We start from the raw sequence: 23,247 nt of genomic DNA on the forward strand, positions 1-23,247 counted from the left end.
GCGTGGCGGGTGCCTGGCGGGGGTGGTTGCTGTGGCAACCGCTGCCGCTACGCAGGGTAGCTCTAGGTGCCGGCGGTTGCCATGGCGGCGGTTAGTGAGGCCTGTTGGGGAGTAAGAGAAGAAAATCCTGGTTCTTTAGTGGGAAGGAGTGACTTTCTGGAAGCTGCCTTGCTGGTGGGTGTACAAGTAAGGGGACACAGCGCCCTCCCAGGGGAAGGAGTCAGTGTCTTTGCAGGTGAGATAGAAGCTCCCTGGGGGCCAACTGGGCGGACGTCAGGTGGGTGTTGAGAGCCAGAGTGGGGCTCAGGTGACTTGAAAGACTCTTAAACATGCCATACTCTTTCTTTGCCTAACCCACCTCATAGGGTTGTTGTGAGGGTGAAATGGAGGAGGAAGGGGCCATGAATGCTGCCCTAAACTCCCCAGGGCAATTGGTACATTTCAACCAGAGTTATATTCTGCATGGTAAGCTTTTGTTAAAGATGCCGAGTAGCATTCTGAGTAGATGGGCTCAGGACTGCACTGTCAGCAGTGGTGTGTTACTCTGTCTATATCAATGCCCTCGTGAACCTGCTCTTGTATTTTGTACAGAGGCTGTATCTAAGAGTTCTGGCTTTGCAAGTGCCCTGTGCCTGGGATGTTACCTTCCAAGAAACAGCAGTTGCAGCATTGTTGCTGGAGGACAACCAGAGAGTTGCCTGTGTGTGGAAATGTGAGTTCTCTGTCCGCAGCAGCAAAGTGGAAGGTGTTAGCGGAGAGGAACCAGCCTGTGGCACCTGTTGGGGCTTGGGTGGAGAGTGCCCCAGAAGATGCAGAGCAAGAGGAAAGCCTAGCTTTTGTGAGTACTAAGAAAAGATGTTCTGTTTTTACTGCAGTATTCAGAGTATTGGCTTATCTGAACACACACAGCTATGGAGCCACTTTTTACAGTCTCATCCCATTGGTCATTCTCACCCACTAGGGTTGCCAAGTCGATCTTCGCTGGGAGCGGGGGGCTCCCGGCTGGTGTCTCGTGCGTGCGTGCCGCATGCATGTCACCCGGAAGTGATGTGACGATGCCAGGCACGCTGGGGGCGGGGCCACGGATATGCAAGGGAAAACCATAGAGTTTTTCCTCGGATGGTCGTGGCCCCGCCCCCAGCGTGCCCGGCGTGGTTGCGTCACTTCCAGGTGACGCGCACTACGGGGAGGAGTTTCCCCCGGGGCCCGATCCGGCAGCGGCAGGAGGGAACGGGCCTCTGGGGCGGGGATTTCCCGGCCCCCGGGGGGACTTGGGAAGCCTATCACCCACTATTGGCTGCTGTTTCTGGTAATAGCTCTCTAGAGTCTTGGCCAGAGATAAGTATTTCTTAGCCCTCTAACAATAACTGGAAATTCTGGGGATTAAACTCACAATATTAATTGTGCAAATTAGCTGAATGCTGATATCTAGATTTATTAGCAGTTCTTCATATGTGTGATTTGAGTGATTCTTTAAATTCCATGTTTTATGTAACCTTGGGGGGGTGGCTTTCCTTGAAATTTAGCTTCCAGCTGTGGGTTTACTTCCATAATACACTAGTCGCTAAATCGGCAAAGCCAGTATGCATACTGAGAATCTCTTAATAGTTGAAGCATAGCTAATTTGTTTAAAGTTGTTCTAAGGTGCACTGCCTAGTTGTAATGTATTCAGCCTGACATGCCCGGACTTGCCCGGGCTGGCCAGGCACAACTCTTCAATAGCTTCATGTCCAAAGACAATGGGTCCGTAGGATCCTAGCCGGCCCAATCAAAGGGCCAGCTTCTCAGCCGGGAGACCAATGGTCGCCCGGTTACTGTAAATAGCCTATCGGGAGTAGGGGGTGTGTTTAGGTGTACTTGGTGGCGGGACCTGTCCTGGAGGGGGTGCACTCCCTTTGAAGGAACGGATTCATGGCGTCAGGGTACTGCTGGATCCTAGCCTACAATTAGAGGCCCAGGTCTCTTCTGTGGCACATAGTGCCTTTTATGAGCTTTAGCTAATATGACAGCTATGGATATTTCTCAGAAATTGTGTTCTGGCTATGGTGATCCATGCTCTGATTACATTCAGGTTATATTACTGTAATGCAGTTTACATGGGGCCATCTTTGAAATCAGTCTAGAAACTTCAGCTATTGTCAGGGGCAGGATATATCATCTCAGTACTGGAAGACCTACATAGTTTGGAGACTTTCCCATACAGTCCAGCCTGCCAGTTCAGATCTGTCTCACAAGCCTCTTCTCTGTGCCCCTGCCTTCAGAAGTGAGGCAGGTGGCAACCAGAGACAGGGGTTTTCAGTAGTAGCACCTTGCTTGTGAAATGCTCTTTTCCGTGAGGCTCACCTCAATGCTATCTAAAGCCTCTTTTATTCTAGAAAATGTTATTTTAAGCTGTCCACTGTCTGTTTTTATGGTCTATGTCTTTTATACTGGGCTTCAGACTTTCTTAATGCTGGATTTTAATTAACATCTTTTAAGTTTTTGTTTTTATTGTTTGTATAAGCTGCCTCAAGTAGGTTTCTGGAGAGGCAGCATAATTTTTTTCTAAATAAAGTCTTTTTTCTTATTCTTTTAAGGCTTCAGCGGCTGTAATTGAAGAGGAATACAAAGAGCAACAAAAGGAAAAAGAGAGGGCTTTGAAACGCTTTCAAGAAGAGGTCAAGCAAAGAGTGAACCAGCATGTTAAGCAGAGAAAAAAGCAGCAGCTTCAAAAATCATATGAAGCAGTAAGCCAAGATTTCCTAATTTCCAGATCCACTTCTCTTTACTGCACATGTATGACCTTTCCTTGAAAGGCCACCTAGTCAAATGTAGAGTCATAGTGGAAAAACTGACAATCGATGTGCTTGGATCTGCACCTCTTCCAGTGCTCAATATTTTTTTTTCTCCCTGCAGGCTCTAAAAGAAGGCTCTGTTGTGATAGGATTTTCTGATTCGGCACTACAGCTGACCCCCAAGAAAAGCACATGTTTATTCAGACGCAACACAAATTCTGTCATTTGCAGTTCTACTGGTGTGCAGCAACTCAGTAACATGCAACAGGGGGGAGAAGAAATGCAAGATGCACAGCTCTTAGAACAATCCCAAAGTGTGAGTGTCTGCCTTCAGTGAAGGTGGTGAGAACTTTGTCTGCAATCTCAGTACTGCTGTCTTCCAGTTCGCAACACAGGAGAGATAACTGGCAAATGTGTTTTCTCCCATAAAAGTATGTTTTATGTGCATGCTCTGTAGATATCACATGTTCTTTCCTGTAAGATTTTTTCAGAGAGGTTCTTTAAAAAAACTTTGTTGTGAGCCATTTGAAGCCTTTCTCCTTCCTTTTTTGGAAAGGTGAGATACGAACATTTATATAAATAAACTGAACATCTCACTTTGGTAGGTGAGAAAAACAGTGCAGCAGGTCCGTCTCAGGCTGGCTTCCTGCAAGACTGTGTCGGAAGGAGAACCTTCATCAGAACTGCCAGGAGGTTCCTGGGGCAACCATCCGAGTACGCAGGTGAGTTCTGGAGAAAAGGTTCAGTTATTTTACTGTGTGCTGCCAGTGTTCCTTTACTAGTTCTCTCTTCAGAACAGTATAAGGTTGTCTCCATGATTAAGAAACAAAACAATAAAGGAAGTAAACCACAACACTAATAGAATTATTGGAAAAATCTGTAACAATGAGTAATAAGCAACTGAGAATATAATTTCAATTACAAAAGAAAAAAATAGTTAAGGGCCAAGTAAAACACCATCTCCAGATGTTTGAGAAAATAAAGGTTTCCCCCTGTTGCTAAAACTCATACGGGTGCTGCCAGGCAAATGAATGCAGTAATGGAATTCCATAAGCAAGGTGCCAGCCATAGGAAATGTCCTGTTTCTTGTGGTGAACAATTTTGCTTTTAAAGGAGGGGACACAGAGTATGGCCTCTAACAGTAATCTTAATAACCAGGCAGACTTGGAGGCAAGTCTTTACTTGCTTGGCCAGCTGTAAAGCATGATCTAGGATGCAGTTGTAAGCATACTGACAAGGAAGCAGTCCCATTGAACCCACTGAGACTTCCTTCCTCAGACTTCTTTCCAAAGTGAACATTTTTCACATCAGTCTGTTAGAACAAAATGAGTTTTTGGTGTTGGGTCAAAATGTGTCCTGCTGTTACCACTTACACAGCTTCACAGTATTCTTTAATAGCTATCATGTTAGATTCTACGTTGCACTCTTGTTTTTGTAGGGTACTCTTCCCTAGCTTTTTGTCAGATCAATAAACAGAAGATTGATTGGCATATCAGTGCTACAGTGTTGCAAAAGAATGTCGAAGCAGATATTTCATGAGAAACTGCTTGGGCAAATGGGAGCTGACTAATCTGACACACTACCAGGAGAATAACTGCCTTGCTTGCCTGACTGATCGCATCCTTAAATGAATACATAAGGGTGCTGTTGCTATCCAGCTGAGCTTTAAAAAATACCACCAGCTGAGCTTTAAAAGATACCACCATGGTCTTCTAGAAAAAAAAAATGGAGCGTATAAATAACTCCTCCCTCATGCCTACTGAAGCAAGAACATCTCTCCTTTTGCTCTACAGCAATTGCAGTAGACTGGTTTGTGGGATTAGAGAAACTGTAATTTCATTCTCTCACTGCTGCTGAACTGTTCAAATGTAGAGGTGTCATCTCTTGAGTTTCAGCCCATCAGATTTACTGTCATCTTTGCTGTTGTGCTTTATTCTGTTCTTGTGTTCTTCTGTGATCTTGAGCTAGATAGTCTGCAGTGCATTTCAGCAACGGAACAATAAAATGAGTCCTACCCTTTCTGTAACTTCAGTTTAAGTAATTAAGAGCCTAGATGAATATTTTGAAAGCCCTAACTTAATCAACTTGCTGATGAAAATAAGAGCTGTTAAAAATATCTTTGTCTTAAGTAATGATGCTGGCTGAGAGTACAAGGCATGTGCTGTTCTTCATTATAGATTCTATGAATTTCAAAATTTTACTTTTAGCTAGATGTGCAGTGCACTCTTAAGAATACTTCCTGGAAGTGAGACCTGGGCAGACCTGCTTAGGATTGCTGTCAAGTCCACATAGGCTGCAGTCACACGAGCAGTTTGCTGCAATATATTAGCATTACCTTTGCAGATTTAAAGAGCACGATTAGACAGCAACATCTGCCTTCTGTGCCCCAGTCATTGGCAGCCCATGTTGCCCTGCTTTGAAAGTGGAGTAATCAGGCACCAGGGAAAGTCTGGTGTTTACAGATGCCAGTGCTCCCACTCTGCTTCCCTGGGCATCTGAACTCTGCTACCCTGAAAGGAACCCACAGATCTGTTTCTGCCACTGTTTTTTTTAGTTGCTGCCTATATGTGCATGAGTCCATCTGTGCATGCACCCGCCCACATGCAAACAAAAACAACTGGGCAGCGTGCTGGTTGAGGCGCTGCAGTAATGTGAATGCTTGACCACCAGACGAGCACGTTGGGAGCCGCCCCAGGTTGGTCTGCCCCACAACACTCTAAACCAGTGCAATTAGAGGCGCACTCAGATCATGGCAAGCCTCCATTGTGACTGCAGCCATAGTCCACTTTAATGATGCCAGATTTGTTGGCCTTATCTTCCCCAATACATAATTGGCTGTGGTGATAAGGGACCAATATCTTACAATGGATGATCTGGTTTACAACATTAAGTAATCAGGTGAAAAGCTGCTACTGTTATGTGGTAATTATAGTTGATGAACTTGCCCTTTAGAAAATGAAGCCTCATTCTGAAAATGTAGGAAGGTGCAATTCATAAGAACATAAGAGATGCCAATGTTGGATCAGGCCAAAGGCCCATCCAGTCCAACACTCTGAGTCACACAGTGGCCAGGAATTTTCAACTTGACAGTGGCACAACACAACCCAAGTTAAGCCTGTCGGTTGGGGGACTGGGGACTTAAATATAGCATAGGTGAGAATAGGAGAGCTGTACAGTTTCTTCCAATGCTCACTTCCCTTCCCTGCAAACAGCTTTTTAAAAATGGCTGTTCTTAGCTGGGGAGGGCTAGCGGGGATTATCTTTGATCTTGGAACCCTACTGAGATGCTAAGACTTATAAACAAAATAACTTTTTGAAAAGAGGTGGCAGCATGGTTCTATTGAGATATATGTCAGAGTGATAGAGGTAGCAAGCAGTTACTATAGATCAGTTTGATCTGTTTGTCAGACCTAGCTGTCATGCTAGTAATCATGTAATTACAGCCTGGTATTTTCTAGCAGGTGTTGCTCTTTCAGGTCTTGTTAGAGTTAGTGATTACATCACCTTGTTAGAGATTGGCTGGGGTTTAATAATAGCTATCAGTTTAGTAAGCTGGTGGGGACTCAGTTCTCATAGACTAAGGCATGACATGCTGTTCAATAGCCTGTAAATATCTCTGTATATATTCACCTTTATAACTATATAAACTCTCTGTGTACCTTCATAACTGGTCAGTCTCCCGCTTCTTATTTACAATACCCGATAGGTTCGGCTCTCCTCACCCACTCATGTTTTGCTGTAAAAGATTCCTTCCTCTTACGTCATAGGGATTTGGTAGGAACCTGATTTTCCACACAGAAGCAGTGGGTGTTTGTGTATGTAGCATAGGGAGCCCCAAGTTGGTTCTTTGTTTTGCAGTCCTGTCTTGCTCCAACAACCTTCATTGCTGTTCTGTTCACATGAAGCACTTGATTTGAAATATTTCTTATATTGTTGTTTTTCCTTTGGAAGGCAAAATTCAACACAACAACTGCAGTAAAGACAGGCGAGAATCATCCCAGGGAGTTTCCTCTGGTGGGATACCACGATCTTCCAGCAGAGCTGCAAGAGCAGGAAATTCAGAAGCGAGAGGAAGGCAGTAAGGGCTGCTACTGTACAATACAGCTTGGAAAAGTAAGCCTTCTCTGCCACCAGACTTGTTCTTATTTAAGGTTAATGCTTTGGAAGAATGCTTGGTTTCTTTAGATCTGATGTGACAGGAATGGAAAGTGGGTTTTTGTTTGTTTTACAGTTTCTATCTCAGCTAAATGTTAAGCTGTTTCCTGCATTTTCAGTTCAAATGGTAGCTGGGGTACAAATTGGAGTATAGCAGAATCACCCACATGCTTTTTTTTTTTTGCTTTTTAAGAGAGGCAAGACAGAATTGCATCCCCCCCTCCCATCTATAACAAATCCTGCCATGTATCAGCCCACCCCCTGAGATAAAGACCTGGAGTCCTTTTATGCATCTCCTTGCCACCAGACATTTGACAGGCTGAGGCTCATGATGACCTTTTTTACTATGGCACCTGATGGTTATGGAACGCTCTTAAAGGAAATCTACTTGTCATTGTCTTGGCTCACTTTTCAATGGACAACAAAATCCTGGCTTTTTAGGGAGCCTTTTACGCTTGCTTGTGCTGACATAATTTTATCTCTTTCACTCCAAGCTTTGCTATTCTGGTGATTATTGTCAACTGCTGTGGTTTAGTTCAGTTGTTGTTTTGTAAGTTTGATCAGCTATTTGATTTTATATTGTTTTGTGATCTGTTGTTAGCTGTCTTGGTAATCTCTGGTTAAAATAAGTGATGGTGATTAGTTTAAACTATGGATGCCTAATAATTAGAAATCTACACACTGTAGATTGCAGTCATTGTGTGCCATATGTTCTGTGTAATGTTTTAGTAACTTATTAATAAAAAGATGTATACAGCAATATTTTTTTGTGAAGTACCTTGTTCATCTTTTTTGTTAACAATTTATGGAGAACATTTCAAATATTGCACGCCATATGGGATTCAATCAAGTCCCACTGATGAATTCAGGCTGCGGTCACACACACTAAATAATCCACTTTCAGTGCACCTTCAAAGTGGATTTTGCCAGTTCACACAGTAAAAATCCAGTTGGAAAGTGCATTGAAAGTGGATCATTTAGTGTGTGTGACCGCAGCCTCAGTCTTTCCACTGTCATCTATGACACTTATTTTTGGCTTGCTTGTTTCCATGGTAGCTGTGAAAAATACATGATTTGTTTTCTTTATGCTGGCTCATTATATAAAACATCAGGTAAAATTTAAGAAAAAAAATCGAGGTACTATAAGTTAAACTTCATTGCAAGCTTCTTAATATTATACTTCGAAGGTGCTGGTATTTGTTACTCCCTCTTCTTGCAGATCAGTAGTGACATAATGAGAGGTTCCTGTTCAGCTGCCACTTCAGCAGTTGGTGCCGAAACCCAAGCTACTCTGGTCCTGTGGCCTGGAATAGAGAAAGAAGAATCAAAGAAGGAGGTATGGACTCCTAGATGAAGTCACATTGCAAATGGGTTTCTAGTGGGAAAGGATGTGATACTGTGGTGCCTGCTGCCATGATCCTTTGGCTTGGTTCAGCATCCTAACGTTGTACTGCAGTTTCTCAGTTTGACAGCAAGCTTGGAAGGAGCTTCAGGATCCCTCTTCTCTCGTGAACTGATCATCAACTCCCTGGTGCTATTACACCCAAACTGATAAACCATGTTTGTGCTACACTGCAAAGTGGGAACAAACCATGGTTTTCCCGTTGTGATGAAAGGCAAACCATGTTTTGCCACGGACCAGGGAATTGTTTATTAGCTTGCTGTGGGTGAATGGAGGAAGAATTACATGATCAATCACATCATGGCTTTAGCATTTAGATCTAGCTCTGTTCAAACCATCTCGCTGCTTCCTTTGAAAGGGATACTGAACTTGTAAGCCCAAAAGGTGTGGGGTTGAGGGGGCAAAGAATGCACCACATGCCTAAAGTTATGACAGCCACCAATCATGGCTTAAGCAGCAGAGGGTAAATCTCTCAAAAAGTGCTGAGAAAGTATAGCTATAGAGATGTTAGAAGGGGCAGCCTGCAAGTTGACTGCTCACTGATGGCAGGATTCTCAGTTAAGCGGGCAAGTGCCTGATTTCCCAGGTATGATTAATCTCAAGATTCCTAAGGAATGCTACATGTCTACCTTGGCTACATTTTTAGAAAGAGAGATTCTGTGTGATTGGTCACAAAAAATGTCTCCGGTCCATCAAATAAATTGGCAATGTGAAATAAAAGCACAATGATGCATTTCTGGTTCTGCACTTAAGATGGGTGTGACTATTTAGTACAGGCTTTTGATTTTTTAATCACAAGAGTAGAATTGAGAAGAAACTGGGGCTTTGAAATGTGCCTTTTGCCTAAATGGGAATACAAGCAAAGCGATGGCCAGCAGAGGGAAGTCTCTTCTGCTGGAGGCTCATGTCCCCTTCATTTTAACTGCTGCAATAAACGATAATGACATAACTGTAACTGCAGCATGTAACCAATTTGAGTTCTAAAAATACACTTTTGGTGATGGAACATGGCAAGTATCGAGCACTAGCAAGATCATATTAGATCATAAAAGGGTAGTATAAAGGATCGTATAGAGGGTGTATATGAAACTGCAATTAGAGAAGCAAAAATTCCTAGAAAACTTACACAACATTTTCCTAGATTCTGGATTGATTAAACCAGAAGAGTGACATAAATTCTTCCTTTCTTGGCTCCCCACCTCTCTGCGCACCATGCAGAGGGTGATCTTTCAATATCAGTTCCAAGGTTTGCCCAATATTGCTCTGAGATTGTCCTCTTTCCCATAGCGTCAAAATCAGTACCTGAGATACAGGCGCCTGTTCATGGATATTGAAAGAGAACAAGTCAAGGAGCAGCAAAGGCAGAAGGAGTGGCAGAAGAAAATGGACAAGTACTTTGTTTCTTTAAAATATTTATATACTGCCTGTGGCTTTTGAGGCAATCCAATATATTGTTGTCCTTTTTTGTCAGTTTATTTAGGATGGGTTTACTGAATCCAAGGGCATGGTACCAGTGCAAAATGTTTGTGGGAACTGAGCACTGTTAGGGGAGAGAGTAAATTTTTTGCTGTTGATAATCTAGGTAGTGATACTCTAGGAGTAAATCACAAGAGTCAATTCAATAGGCTTCTCTGCAGAATAGCATCATCATATCTTTTCAGTCGGTCTTGCAAGCCATTTTTACAGCCTTATTAGCTCTGTCTTCAGTTTCTCACCTCATGGAGAAGCTTTAGTCAGCTGCAGCAGTCAGGACAGAAGACTCAGTAAGGGATGAAAGTAATCAGCTTTCTTAGGTTTATCTGTGGCGGCCATTGGTCTCACTGCCCAGTCTGATCAATGTTGATCGTGTCGGCACAAGATCAGCATGTGACCTCTAATCTCATTTCCAATTGCAAATGGGGAGTCAATGTAAAGGCAAGGAGGATCACCTTGTAATAAAAGAATACTCTGATCAAAGGGAATTTGCATGATGAGTCTGGTATGTTTTTACTTTTATTTATTTATTTGCTGGCTGCCCCCCATGACCAGTGTTCTCTCTAAGCTGAGTTAGTCTGAGCTAGCTCACAGTTTTTTAGCCTCCAGCTCACACATTTTTGTCTTAGCTCAGGAAGGATGGCTCCAAAGCAAACTAATGCATGCAGTAGCCAAGTGGCTCGCTCACAACTTTAATGCCAGCAGCTCACAAAGTAGAATTTTTGCTCACAAGACTCCACAGCTTAGAGGGAACATTGCCCATGACCTTTTTCTTCTCCTCCTCCTCCCCCCTCTTTCCAACATGAATGAGTTACCAAATCTTATGAAAGGAAGCTTCAAATGTTTGGGAGATAAGCAAGCATGTTAGTGCCCATTTCAATTGTGAACTTTCCATTTACAGCCTTATAGTTCCCATTGGAATGCCATTGGTCAAAGCAATGGTATTCCCAGTAGTCATGTATGGCTGCGAGAGTTGGACTATAAGGAAGGCCAAGCGCCAAAGAATTGATTCTTTTGAACTATGGTGCTGGAGAAGACTCTTGAGAGTCCCTTGGACTACAAGAAGATCAAATCAGTCACTCCTAAAAGAAATCAACCCTGACTGTTCCCTGGATGGCCAGATAATGAAACTGAAGCTCAAATACTTTGGCCACCAAATGAGAAGGGAGCACTCACTGGAGAAGACCCTGATGCTGGGAAAGATTGAAGGTCAAAGAAGACGGGGACGGCAAAGGATGAGATGGTTAGACAGTGTCATCGAGGCAACGAACATGAAACTGAGCAAACTTCAGAGGACAGCGGAAGACAGGAGGGCCTGGCGGGAGATGATCCATGGGGTCGCGAAGAGTCGGACTCGGACTCGACTGTGCAACTGAACAACAACAAAAGTTCCCATTGGAGGCACTTGTAAATAAATAACTAAAATACAAAATTGCTTAACGGTTAGATAACTTCTGGCTTTTGCTGTACTTGAACAGATCTTCAATAGTTTCTTCTAATAACAGAAATCATGTCATTAGACTGCCCCTATGATTTTTTAAAAAAAAAGAGCCGAACTCCTCTTCAAATGAATGTAATGCCTTATATTTCTTATCAAAGAATAGAGGTTGAAGAATCTTTAGTTGCAGGTACTATCAAAGGAGCATGCACCAAGATGTAGCTGTACTTTACAGGAGTGCCATCCTAGCAGATGTATGCTATGGGCAACTGGCTGTCAAATCTTCCTGTCTGTGGGAGTGAGCTTGTTTATACTGTATGTGTTATAAAGTTAACCTGGCATTGTTCCTATAGTTTCTTTTATAGGAGGAAGTGCCACAAAGATGTAGTAAAGTCTATTATAAATACTTCATCTATAGAAAAACTACAAGGAAAGGGAAAAACTACAAGGAAAGGGAAAGTCTTTGCTGCTAAGCAAACATGTTTCCTTTACATTCTGGTACTTTTCCTTACAGTATACGAATAGCTTTTATTACAACAGCAATCTGCTTTTCTTTAAAGTGCGGTCTGACAAATGGCTTTCTTGCCAATTCCAGTAAATTATGCTTGGCATGTATACAGTGCCGTTCCTGAGCATTCAGCAGCATGACTGCAGGGGTTTTTGTACCACCCTTATAATGTAGGCCATTGTTTGTATCCTTATGTTGCACATTGGGAACCAAAGCCGAGAGACTGTGACTCACTTGAAATCACCCAGTGAGTTTGTGAGTTTTGTGATAGAGTGGCTGAATATAAATGTGATAAAGGTGAGGTTTGAGGTTGCAGCTTCCTCTTGTGCAGCCCATCACACATCATCAGACATAGTTCCTTTTTGTCCTGAAAAAGATCTAGGGAACACCAAATGAAGGGAGATGTGTCCTGAAAAGTCCAATATAATATTTATTTAAAAAAATGTGTATCCTGCTTTATTCTGCTTTTTCTCTTAAATCAGCTGTTTTTTAAAAAACACTATACGCTAGCATTTGAATTTTAAAAAACCCAAAAAATCTCAATAATCATGGCAGAAATCAGAACAAAACATGAAGGATAGGTCAGAGACAACTAGAATGAAGAGCTGCTAAATGCCTGCTGGAAGGGGATGACTTACATTATATGTATGAAATTAGAAGCAAGAGAGCTGGGTAGATACAGAATCTTAGTGCTGCCACTATGAAAGTTTTATCCCATGTACTGATTCCCCTCTCATACCTCTGATAATGTCATTACATAGAACAAGACATCTACAGATGACCTAAATTCACAGGCAGGTACACTTTCTGCACAGAAAAAACCCCATTAAATCATGTGCCAGATTGTGCTTTCAAAGGACGGCCACATTTCCCAGCCCCTGACAATGCTGAGACAGGAAGAATTATAATCCCCTTTTAACAAGCATTAATCATTTTTCATTTCTTTTTCATGAACATTTCTCAATAAAATTGAATACAATTGTGCCCTTCTAATTTGCAATCCTAATTTGTAATTTGTAATCTGACCTTTTATCACTTTGAAAGACTGAATTAAATTCCGCTTCTGTCCCCAGAATTAAGAAAGAAAAGGAGCATCAGCGCCTTGCAGAGGAACAGAGAATGCAGGAGGCCACCTCCCATGAAGTTCCTAACTCTAGTGAGAAAGCTTGTGAAAAATTGGAACAGCTTAAAATAGAGGATGTGAAAGAAAAGAAAAAGATCGCAAAACAACAGAGACACAGAGAATATGCAAGGTGAGCTGCAATGTTTGAGCAGGGCTTTCTTTGCTTACCTAAGATGCAGGATCCAGAAGCCCACTTTGCTTGTGGGACCCAGCAGTAGCGGTTTGCTGAGCCCCACCACACCCCAGGTAAACCTGAGATTAAGAACACAAGATCTCTGATGGATCAGACCAGTGCCCCATCTAGCCCAGCATCCTGTGTCACAGTGGCTAACTAGTTCCTCTAGCAACATGGCATGGAGGCCAAGGCCTTTCCCTGATGTTATCTCCTGGCAGTGGGATTCAGAGGCTTACTGCCTCTGAATGTGAAAGTTCCCTTTAGTCACCATGGCTAGTAGCCACTGATAGACCTGTCCTGTATGCATCTATCCAGTCACCCTTTTAAAGCTGTCTATGCCTGCGTTGTCCTCCACATTGAACTCCCTTAGCATGTCTCTCAGCTATGCCTGTGGCATCACTACATCCTCCAGCAGCAAAGTCTGCACTGCTGAGTGAAGAAATGTTTCTTTTTGTCCATCCTGAATCTGCAGCCTATAAACTTCATTGCATGTCCTTGAATTCTAGTATTTTGGGAAGGGGAGAAAAAGATCTCTATCCACTTTGTCTACCCTTGTGCACCTCTCCTTATATATAGTTGAGTAGTGGGGTGGCACTTTCTGAACATTCCACACACCTCTAAATCAGTTGGCTCCATGATGTGTCACTCAGAAGCTGTCCCTATCCACTGGCTGTGTTGCCTGAGTCCCGCTCACAGAAGCGGCGCCTGCCAAAACTTTCCTCAGAAGACGGTTGCTTCACTTCTGTGAACACAGCTACGGTCTTCGCTCTTGCGACGACGGCTCTGTCCTGTCCCAGAGACCAGCAGGGCTGGAGTCTTCCCCCCCACTGCTGGGACCCGATCTGGACATCAGAGAGGCCACAGGGGGGATGGACCGGCCAGCTGACAGACAGCTGCCCCCCCTGGACAGAGAGCCTAAGGCAGCCCTCAACCTTCGAGGACGAACTGCGATCTAGTCCTCAGGGGAAGGTTTGGCACAGGATGTGCCGGGTGCCTTGGACAGGCCTTGGGAGCCCTGCCGTTCCGCCTGCTCCCTCTGCAAGACCTGCCACGACCTTGGTGGCCCAGCTTGCTCCCGATGCATGTAGGCCATCCGGGCCAAAGCAGCGCCGCACCTCCCCAGCGCCTTGCCCTTCTCTGGGGGTGTTGCACAGCCGCTCCGCCTTGATTAATGAGCAGTGCTGAGGAGGAGGCCCTGGCGGGCGGGCTTGACCCCCGAGGCTGCATGCAAGGCCTGGCTCAGGCCCAGAAGTGCAGCACAGAGAGGCCCTGCTGCCGTTGTGGGAGGGAAGAGGCCCTGCCTGGGACAGACCAGCCTGGCCGCAGTTCAGCCCGCGCCGGGAGACCTGACATCCCAGGAAACCCGGAGTCACTATGCAGGGGTAGGCGTGGGGTAACCACCTCTGCGTCTCTCTGCCTCAGAAAGCCTCTGGGGTCACCGCCAGGAGGCAGCTGCAACAATGGCAACCAATCAAGGAAGGGCACTGCTCAGATCGCCCAGGCTGCACCCCCCCACCCCCACAGAGCTCGGGAGCAAAGCAGGGTTGGCCCCGCTTAGTACATGGCTGGGAGACCACCCAGTTGTAGAGGCAGACAACAGCAAACCGCCTCTGGGCGTCTCTGCTGTCAGTCAGTCAGCTACAACAGGATGGCAAAAAGAAAGACATTAGGAAACACATAAAGCAGATAGTCTTTATAAGGAAATTGGACAGCAGTTATTGTGTAACATAAGGCATGTGAGACTTTACTTTCACATTTGTGCTCAAGTGGTTAAGACGCTGAACTGCCAACCAGAAGGTTGGTAGTTCAGCTGTTCGAGACCTGAGTGCCGCAAGACAGAGTGAGCTCCTGTCTCTGATCCCAGCTCCTGCCAACCTAGCAGTTTGAAAGCAAGAAATTGCAAGTAGATAACTAGGTACCACTGCGGTGGGAAGGTAATAGCATTCCATGTGCCTTGGCGTATAGTCACATTGGCCACATGACAACGGAAACGTCTCTGGACAGCGCTGGCTCTTCGGCTTGGAAACTGAGATGAGCACCGCATCCCTGGAGTCGGATTCGACTGCCTTTCGAGCAAGGGAAACCTTCACCTTTACCTATTACATACTGCTAGTATGTACTTAACCTGCATCCAGCCAATGCATTCCTTACATATGACATCTCTCTAGAGCTCGTTGTACTTTACCGCTAGTAATTCTATAAACCTCTATCATTTCCCCCCTTAGTTGTCTCTTTTATACACTAAGAAGTCCCAGACTCTTAGGCGTTTCCTTATAGGAAAGGTACTCCGATCCCTGACTCATAGATCCTTACAGGGACATAATATTCGCTGTTTTATTTTCAGTCAGTTTCCTAATAATCCCCACCATAGAGTTTGCTTTTTTCACTGCTGTGGCACGCTGGGTTGACATTTTTATTAAGCTATCCAGTACGTCCCCAAAGACTCTTTCCCTCTCAGTGTTAGCAAGTTCGGATCCTGTTAGCATATACTTGAAGTAGGGATTTTTTATTTCAGCTTGCATTACTTTACACTTACTTACACTGAACTTCATTTGCCACATAGTTGCCCATTCACCAATTTGTGAAGATCTTTCTGGAGCTCTTCACAGTCATCCTTGGTTTTTATCATCCTGAATAATTTTGTGTCATTTGCAGACTTGTCCACTACACTGCTTTGTCCCAGTTCCAGATCTTTTGTGATCAAATTAAATAAGACCAGCCCCAAGGTCGATCCTTGTTGGACCCCACTCTTTACTTCCCTCCGTTATGAGAACTGTCTTGTATTCCTACTCCATGCCTCCTGTCATTTAACCAGTTGTTAATCCATGAGAAGACCCATCCTCTGTCCCATGGCTGCTAAGCTTACTCAGGAGTCTTTGGTGGGGTACATTGTGAAAAGCCTGTTGAAAGTCCAAGTACATAATGTCTGCTGGGTCACTGTTATTTAAAAGGTTGTCTACTTTTTCAAAGAAACCATGCTGATTTTCCTTTCTTAGGCTTTGTTCCTCTATGTACCTAATAATTCTTAGTATGAATATTACAAAAAATCCAGTGTCTCTACAGTAGCCACCAGCTTACCTGTGACTGCTTGGAGCACAAAGATGCTGTATCTACTCCAGCCAGTCAGTGCCAAATTGGAGGTGGCTGCAAGCCTGTTTGGCCATGAGAATCAACTCCGAAGTGTTATACAGCAAGTCCATTTTGATACTGAGCTATTAAATTGTTCCTATCACAGACAAACAACATCATTTTGTATTTCCCCCCTCAGATATGTAGAAGCATTACGGGCCCAGATGGAGAAGAAAATCAAAATGTACAATATCAGCTTGCCTTCCTTGTGCACTGTATCTACTCCAGCCAGTCAGTACCAAATTGGAGGTGGCTGCAAACCTGTTTGGCCATGAGAATCAACTCAGAAGTGTTATACAGCAAGTCCATTTTGATACTGAGCCATTAAATTGTTCCTATCACAGACAAACAACATCATTTTGTATTTCCCCCCTCAGATATGTAGAAGCATTACGGGCCCAGATGGAGAAGAAAATCAAAATGTACAATATCAGCTTGCCTTCCTTGTGCTTCTGTGGGTCAGATTTCTGGGACTGTCATCCTGATAGCTGTGCCAATAATTGTGTGTTTTATAAAAACCACAAAGGTATATATGTCTTCTGAAGTCTGTATGGATCCCTTGTTCCAAGCATATTCTGCATACTTGGTGTGGATTAATTTACTGGTATCCCTTGAAATGACCTGTCATAATAGATTGCAGCCTGTTAAAAAATAGTTTATATGTCTTCACTCCACAGCAGCTAACAGCAATTATATACGATATAAATATCTATTTACATGCTAATGTAAAAAGCTGCTTTGGGAAGGTTTTTGGCAAGATTATTTTGGGTCTGGCATGATGGAAAGATGCCTGCCTATTTTATATTCTCCATTTGATGGCCTCACTAATACAGGTACATATTATATCCCACTTTTCCTCCCCCATTGGGACCAAAGCAGCTTACATCATTTCCATTTCCTCTATTGTATCCACACAACAACAATCCTGTGAAGAAGGCTAGGTTGTGAATTTCCTTGTCAGGTGCAGGTCTGAACATGGGTCTCCCAGATCCTGGTTCACTACACCATGCTGGATTGAAGGACAGCAGCTGGTAGCTTGAAGGACAGAAGTTCTCAGAAAACTATCTGTTCATAATGAATCTTCTTGAGAGATTGGTAGATGCTAATCTGTTTTTATTCTTAATGCCAACCGCACAGTTCATCTTTAGGGCTCAGTTAGAATATCCATGTCCATGTTATTATGGTAGACCACTCTTCCTTCCAACAGACACAACATTTTGATTTTTCTTTATACGCTGGAGAACAAACTCCCTTCGTAGCCACTAGAGGTGTATGCACAAAAAAACAACAACCAGGATTCTTGGGAAAAAAACAATAGTGGGGGAAAACAGCACAAAACAAAGCAAGGACTGATGTCAAACCCTCTATATCCAGCTGAAAAAAATAGCCAATAAATACCAATAGGGTGCTTTCTGACTATTTTTCTGGCTTGGATAGAGGTGAATGCACTAATAGCCACTGAGTTATTATTTTGGTTCCTGCATGGTAGTTACTCAAAGTATAAAACTGGCGCTATATTCCGTTTTTCAAGAGCTGCAAGCCCTCAAGTGTTGTAGAGCTAAACCTATTTAAAATTTAGCATATTAGACTCTGAAGCTACAGGGAGAACAGGGAGCAGCTTCTAATAGGTAGGCTGAGAGATATTTTTTCTCTCTGTAGCTTCCAGATTTTTGAGGGGCTTGGGGGCAAATTCCTTTCCTGTTAATTTACACAGCATCTTAGGCTGGTTATCATGGGGGTTTTGAACATACACTCTCTAGTTTGTGATAGGCAAACATGATACACTGCTCTTCTAATAGCATGGTACTTAAAATGTGGTTGTGCAAATGTTATGTTATAAACAAAGATTCTTATACGAAAGCCAAGTATATACTGTCCCATACAGAGTTTGAAGCAATGGATGCCTTTCTTCATTCTGAAATGTAGAAGCAGATAAAGGCATACTGTATTTGACACAGCCTTTAACCTTCATTCTTTGCCTCTCCCAGGCAATGTTGTCTACTAAGTAACTGCACCTTCTGCCTGGTTATGCTAAAAGCGTTCCTGCTGCTCAATTAAACTATATCAGAACCCAAATTATAGTTCAATGACCTTGAATCCTATGGATGTTCTCTCCACTTGGAAAAAAATGCCTTTGGGAAAAAAACTGGAGATACATTCATTGTTTTGTTACTGTCTTGACAAGCAAAACCCAAATGTAGACTAGAATAATGATTCTTCAGGGAGCTTACTCCAGCATGTATCTAGGTTACATAATGCTATTCTTTTCTTTCTCTTTTCAGCATATGCTCATGCCTTGAGATCTGTGATCTCGTCTTGTAATGTTTTCGATGGCGGTTCAGACACAAGACTCGCTGTTCATACGTTTGCTACTGTACATGCCCGTTCTGACAAGAATTCTTAAAAGACAATGGTGCTTCCCTTTCTCCCTCTCTCTGTTCAGTCAAGACGTCTGCAAAAACCTGTTTCTGTAACAACGAGCATGCCCAATTTCCTCTGGGTTTTGACCTAAGTCCCACTAAAAATGAACCAGAAAGGAGGCTCCTTATACATACCACACAAGGAATTAGCCTTGGAAGAAGCCATGGATTGCTTAAGGCTGGGCAAACCTGCCCATCTCTGCAAGACATTCAATCAGACATGGTGGCTTGTATTCTAGGATTTTGGGTTTTGCTTTTTTAGGACTGAGCTGTAGTGTCTCCTTTCTGCTCATCTCATTTTACGTAGAAATGTCTTTGCCTTAATTCAAGGCTACTCTTATCCGCCTCTAGACTCTAAGAATGCAATTGAAGTCATGTGATTGCTCCAGAAGGACAGCTGACATCACCAGTGATGATGCTCATAAGGCTGTGTGCTGATGAATGAATATTCACATGTGAAGACATTCAGCCAAATATTTCAACCAGCATATTCCAATAATAATAATAAAAAAGTTTACCTAGCAATATGACTGAATGCAATCCTGAACTATATGGTAGTAGCTATGTGACTGAGAGTTTGTTCATGACTTCTTTAGTTCCTGGTTTGGATATGGGAAGAGGGCAGGGAGGGCTGTTGAAACGGTACAATTTCCTTTTGTTATAATGACCCTGTATCTGGGGCCAGAAAGTTTCTGAACAAATTATTTTTTCTAATTTTTATAAAGAACCAAACTTCTTCACTCAGATAATAGAATTATGAGATGCTGTGTTCTCCTGATCCATGCCAGCTGCAAGAAAACATGGTATTTCAGGTACTAAGTACAGTGGTAGTTCTCTCGCTACCCCATTCTGATAAAATGTTTTAACCTTTTTTGATCTTGGTACATACTGTGGACTGTTATTGTGTGATTTATGTAGCATTACAGCAGCCATCTCTAGATTCTGCTTGTGATGTTTTGTAAGCAGTCTAACTAGACAACAGACTTGTCACACTTTTTTATAAATAGTAATAAATGTTTTGATTATATAAAGGGATACATTCATATAGTGTACAGGTCACTTATTTTTAATCAAGGCTGTAGGTTTCTGGAATGTGTGACTAAGAATACATTTTGCATTTGTACTGCTATAAATGCGGTACTGCTGTGTTTAATTGTTGATACGTACGGTACACCTAAGTTTATTTGTCTTTAAAATGTATCACAAAATGTATCATCCTCTTTGTGGTCTCTGTGCATCACACCCATGGGATTATGCGCCTGCGCTGATCCGTATCGGCTTGCCATCTCTCCTTAAACGTTTAAAAATACAAATAACAAATGATCAACTAAAATAACTAAAGTGACAGTATAAAATAATTATTTAAAAATCTCCAAAAAGCAGTAAGAACAGTAAAAATAGCATGTGCGTGCATCCACAAGCTCACAAAGAATGGTACTTTCTTATGGTATTTTTTGGTCAAGACGTCGGTCATATAGACCCGTAATAAATTGAAATTGAGAATTGAGAACTTGGTATTATCCTTTCAGTTCAGGGAAGCTGCTCAGTTGTTTCCATAATTGGACTTTGTAAGCTCTATTGCTGTAACCTTTGTGGGAAACAGATTTCAGCTAAAAGTTTAAGCAAATGAATGCTGAAATGCAGTAGTAGCATTCATTTAGTAGTCATGGTATGCAGTAGTGATACCATGCATCACTGGTGTGACAAAAGGGCTTTGTGGATAAGAAATCCCTATGAACCTTTCAATTTTTCTGAGAGTTGCTTTCTTGGTTACAATTTTGTTATTGCCTTCCACTTGGAACACTTTTAGACATGTAGTCTAAACTTGATCTAGCTAGTATATAACTGTTCTTTCTAATATATACCATAAAAGTCCCATTCAGACAGATCTAAGTCGTCATCATCACAACCTTTATTGGCATATATCAGTATAAGAAGCAATAAACAGATAGGGAGGTAAAAAGGAAAAATGAGTCAATCATATGTATCTAGGCATTATGCAGTCGATCCTTGATTACCAAATTTAGGAATAAGGCTACCTTTTCAGTTATTTTGGGTGACGAATCATCCAGAAGATGATACACCTTCAAAGTATCCGGTCAGCCTATCATATTAGATAAAATTGGGTCTAAAAAAATAGAATGTATATCATATTGGGAGCAATACAGTAAAATATGGAGGTCTGTTAGCATCAGTGGGCCTTGAAGGGTGAACCTCCACTTATTATGACCCTGCTGCAGGGCCATAGCCCGTGGTGGGGCTTACGGGGTGGTGCCCCCTTTAGATTCTGCAGCACCCCAGCACCGGCTGACACACCTTCCAGGCACTGGGATGCGCATCTGAAGGTACTATGGCAATCCGAGCTCCCCACTGAGAGATCTGGGCCATGTCTTGTGTTTCTTTTTCACCTTACTGGTGGTTGGCATATTTTTTTCCTTTCCTCTTCCCTAATTCCTGCCTTCTGAACACAAATTACAGATTGGTATTTTGCTTTGGTTTAAGCTACCTTGAATGTTGATCGCTTTGAAGAGGCAGGGGCAGGTGGGTTCAGGCCATGGAGAATGTTAAATGGCCAGAGGAAGGCGGGTGTGATCTTTCCCCACTCACTCTCTTTCACCATTCATTTTCCACATTGGGTCTACGGGAGCTCGAGCACTCCTCCAAAGTCAGCCCCGCTTTGACTTTTGAATTAAATTAATTAGCACCCCCGCTCCCTGGATAAAAAATCATGGTTACGGAGCTGCCCTACCGTGACTAAAGCACGGTAGACTAGGTTTGTTTAGGTTTCACCGCATAGTTTGGGCTCAGAGGAGAATATTGAGTGTGCTTTGTATTGTCTCCTGTGATTGGTTTGGCCAGGCCTGGTAGAAGGCCTTCTGAATGTCCTTGGGTCAGCAAAGCCATGTGTTCAGGTTTCTGCATTTAAGGTTCTGGCACTCAGCTTAAACCATTGACCTCTGGGACCCTGATCTGGAGAGAGCACCCTTGAGGTCTGAATTTGGGTACAGCCACCACCCCCAGCCCTAGCTGGGTGCTGTCAGTATGATTACGTGCTTAGATCGTGCTTGCATATTTCAGGTATTCTCAGAATGACCGGTGTAGAAAACAAGGCTGCCCAGTCTCCTGGGAGGTGGTGGGGACCTGTGGAAGTTAAATAAAGTTAAGTTACTATCACAAAACATGTTGAAAGACTTGGCATAGGGCCAAATCATGCCTTGTTGACTAAGGCACCTGTGAAGTATAATGAATAACACGGCTGCATAAATGTTTAGGACCGAAGTATATGGACAGTTTGTGCTTGTAGACTGGGATTTATTACATGAGAATGTTTTTTTTTTTCCTCTGAGGAACACCCCTCTCATTTGGCTCAGCTAACCTGAAATAACTTTTCTGGGTGGTGCCCAGGCCCGCCATTGTCCTTCCCCATCTGTGTATGCCTGGCATGCAGTGATACTGGTAACAGTGAGACCTTTATCCTCTAATAAGAACTCTGTATATGTAGAAGCCTGTGATCGGAGGAGACTCAGTCTCCCTTGCCCCTTTAAAGGATGTTGCTTAAGCCTTATAGCTTTCCTAAACATATCCAGGCTGCTTCCATAAATGGTCCGGGGAATTGTTCACTGGCTTTGGGTAATTAGTGTGAAGGAGAGACCAAAAACAGTATACATCTGGTCTGGTATGTGGAAGGATTATGGTTAGAATTACATATAACTTCACTCCTTGACATTTCGCGGTATCCTTGTAGCAGCCATTTTGTGATTTTGCCCACCATGCTGTGTCAGAATTCCAAAGGGTACCCCCAGGGTCAGAAGCTGGGGGACCCTGGTCTAATGAAGGTACGCCTAACACACTTTGGACAAATTACAAGGTGGTTTTCTGTCCTTCTACAAATATATATGGCACCTTTCTGCCCTTTGGAGCACTGAAGCAACGCCATTAGAACACTAATCAAAACCCTAAATTAATGAATGACCACAAGCCCCCAAAAGCATGCAGGAATTCCTGTTTGTGATCAGGTAAGGAATGACAGTTCTGTTGTTCACATTTGACAGGTTTGGCTTTCCAGCTATTTGCAATTAGGGTTGACCACTTTCACTAAAGGCAGTCCACTTGTCTGATTGCATTTGGCCATTTTTTCCTCTGGAAAGATAGGCAATCATCTATATTTATAAAAGAAAGTCCCCTCACCGTAAAACCAACACCCAGGCCAAACCGCTGGACCTAGAAACACCAAATTCGGGGAGAGCGTTCCTACCATGGCGTAGATGCTTGCTAAGAAGGGATTTTTAGAAATTTGACCCCTAAAGGGGTCAAAAGGGGTAAAATGTGTTCCTCCCATTGATTCCTATGCGGCTGCTAGGCCGCTGCCTCCTTGCATTCCCCATTTTCTGACTGGTCAGCTGCAGAGCTCAGTGTTCTGAGGTAAAAAAAAATCAACAGTTACAGGAGTCTGCAGATAGCTAATGACAGTTGAGGAAATCAGGAATGGTCAACAACCACCTGTGAGGTGCAGTAATCCTGCTGGCTCAGCCTCTCTGACGGCTTCCAACATGCTCCCCCCACCTCCTAAACCTAACAGCCAGTTGTCTGTCAGGTGCAGCAGTGGTTGCAGGGTGTTTAAAGCCACGATGGAGCCCGTCCCAGCAGTAA

The 23,247-nt window shown here is 43.2% G+C and overlaps 1 protein-coding gene across 1 annotated transcript; it reads left to right on the top strand.

Moving 5' to 3' along the window:
• Positions 1 to 637: 637 nt before the first annotated feature.
• CCDC15 (coiled-coil domain containing 15) lies at positions 638 to 18,727 on the top strand. Its single transcript, XM_015425643.1, has 11 exons — positions 638 to 838; positions 2,577 to 2,726; positions 2,896 to 3,090; positions 3,380 to 3,496; positions 6,726 to 6,887; positions 8,149 to 8,265; positions 9,619 to 9,722; positions 12,824 to 13,003; positions 16,317 to 16,361; positions 16,555 to 16,703; positions 18,460 to 18,727. Exons 1-11 carry the CDS (start codon positions 638 to 640, stop codon positions 18,579 to 18,581), a joined length of 1,542 nt encoding a protein of 513 aa, XP_015281129.1. The 3' UTR covers positions 18,582 to 18,727.
• The last annotated feature ends 4,520 nt before the right edge of the window (positions 18,728 to 23,247 follow it).

This window comes from Gekko japonicus, unplaced genomic scaffold (genome assembly GCF_001447785.1).
Source record: "Gekko japonicus isolate JY-2015 unplaced genomic scaffold, Gekko_japonicus_V1.1 scaffold1032, whole genome shotgun sequence".
NCBI lineage: Eukaryota > Metazoa > Chordata > Lepidosauria > Squamata > Gekkonidae > Gekko > Gekko japonicus.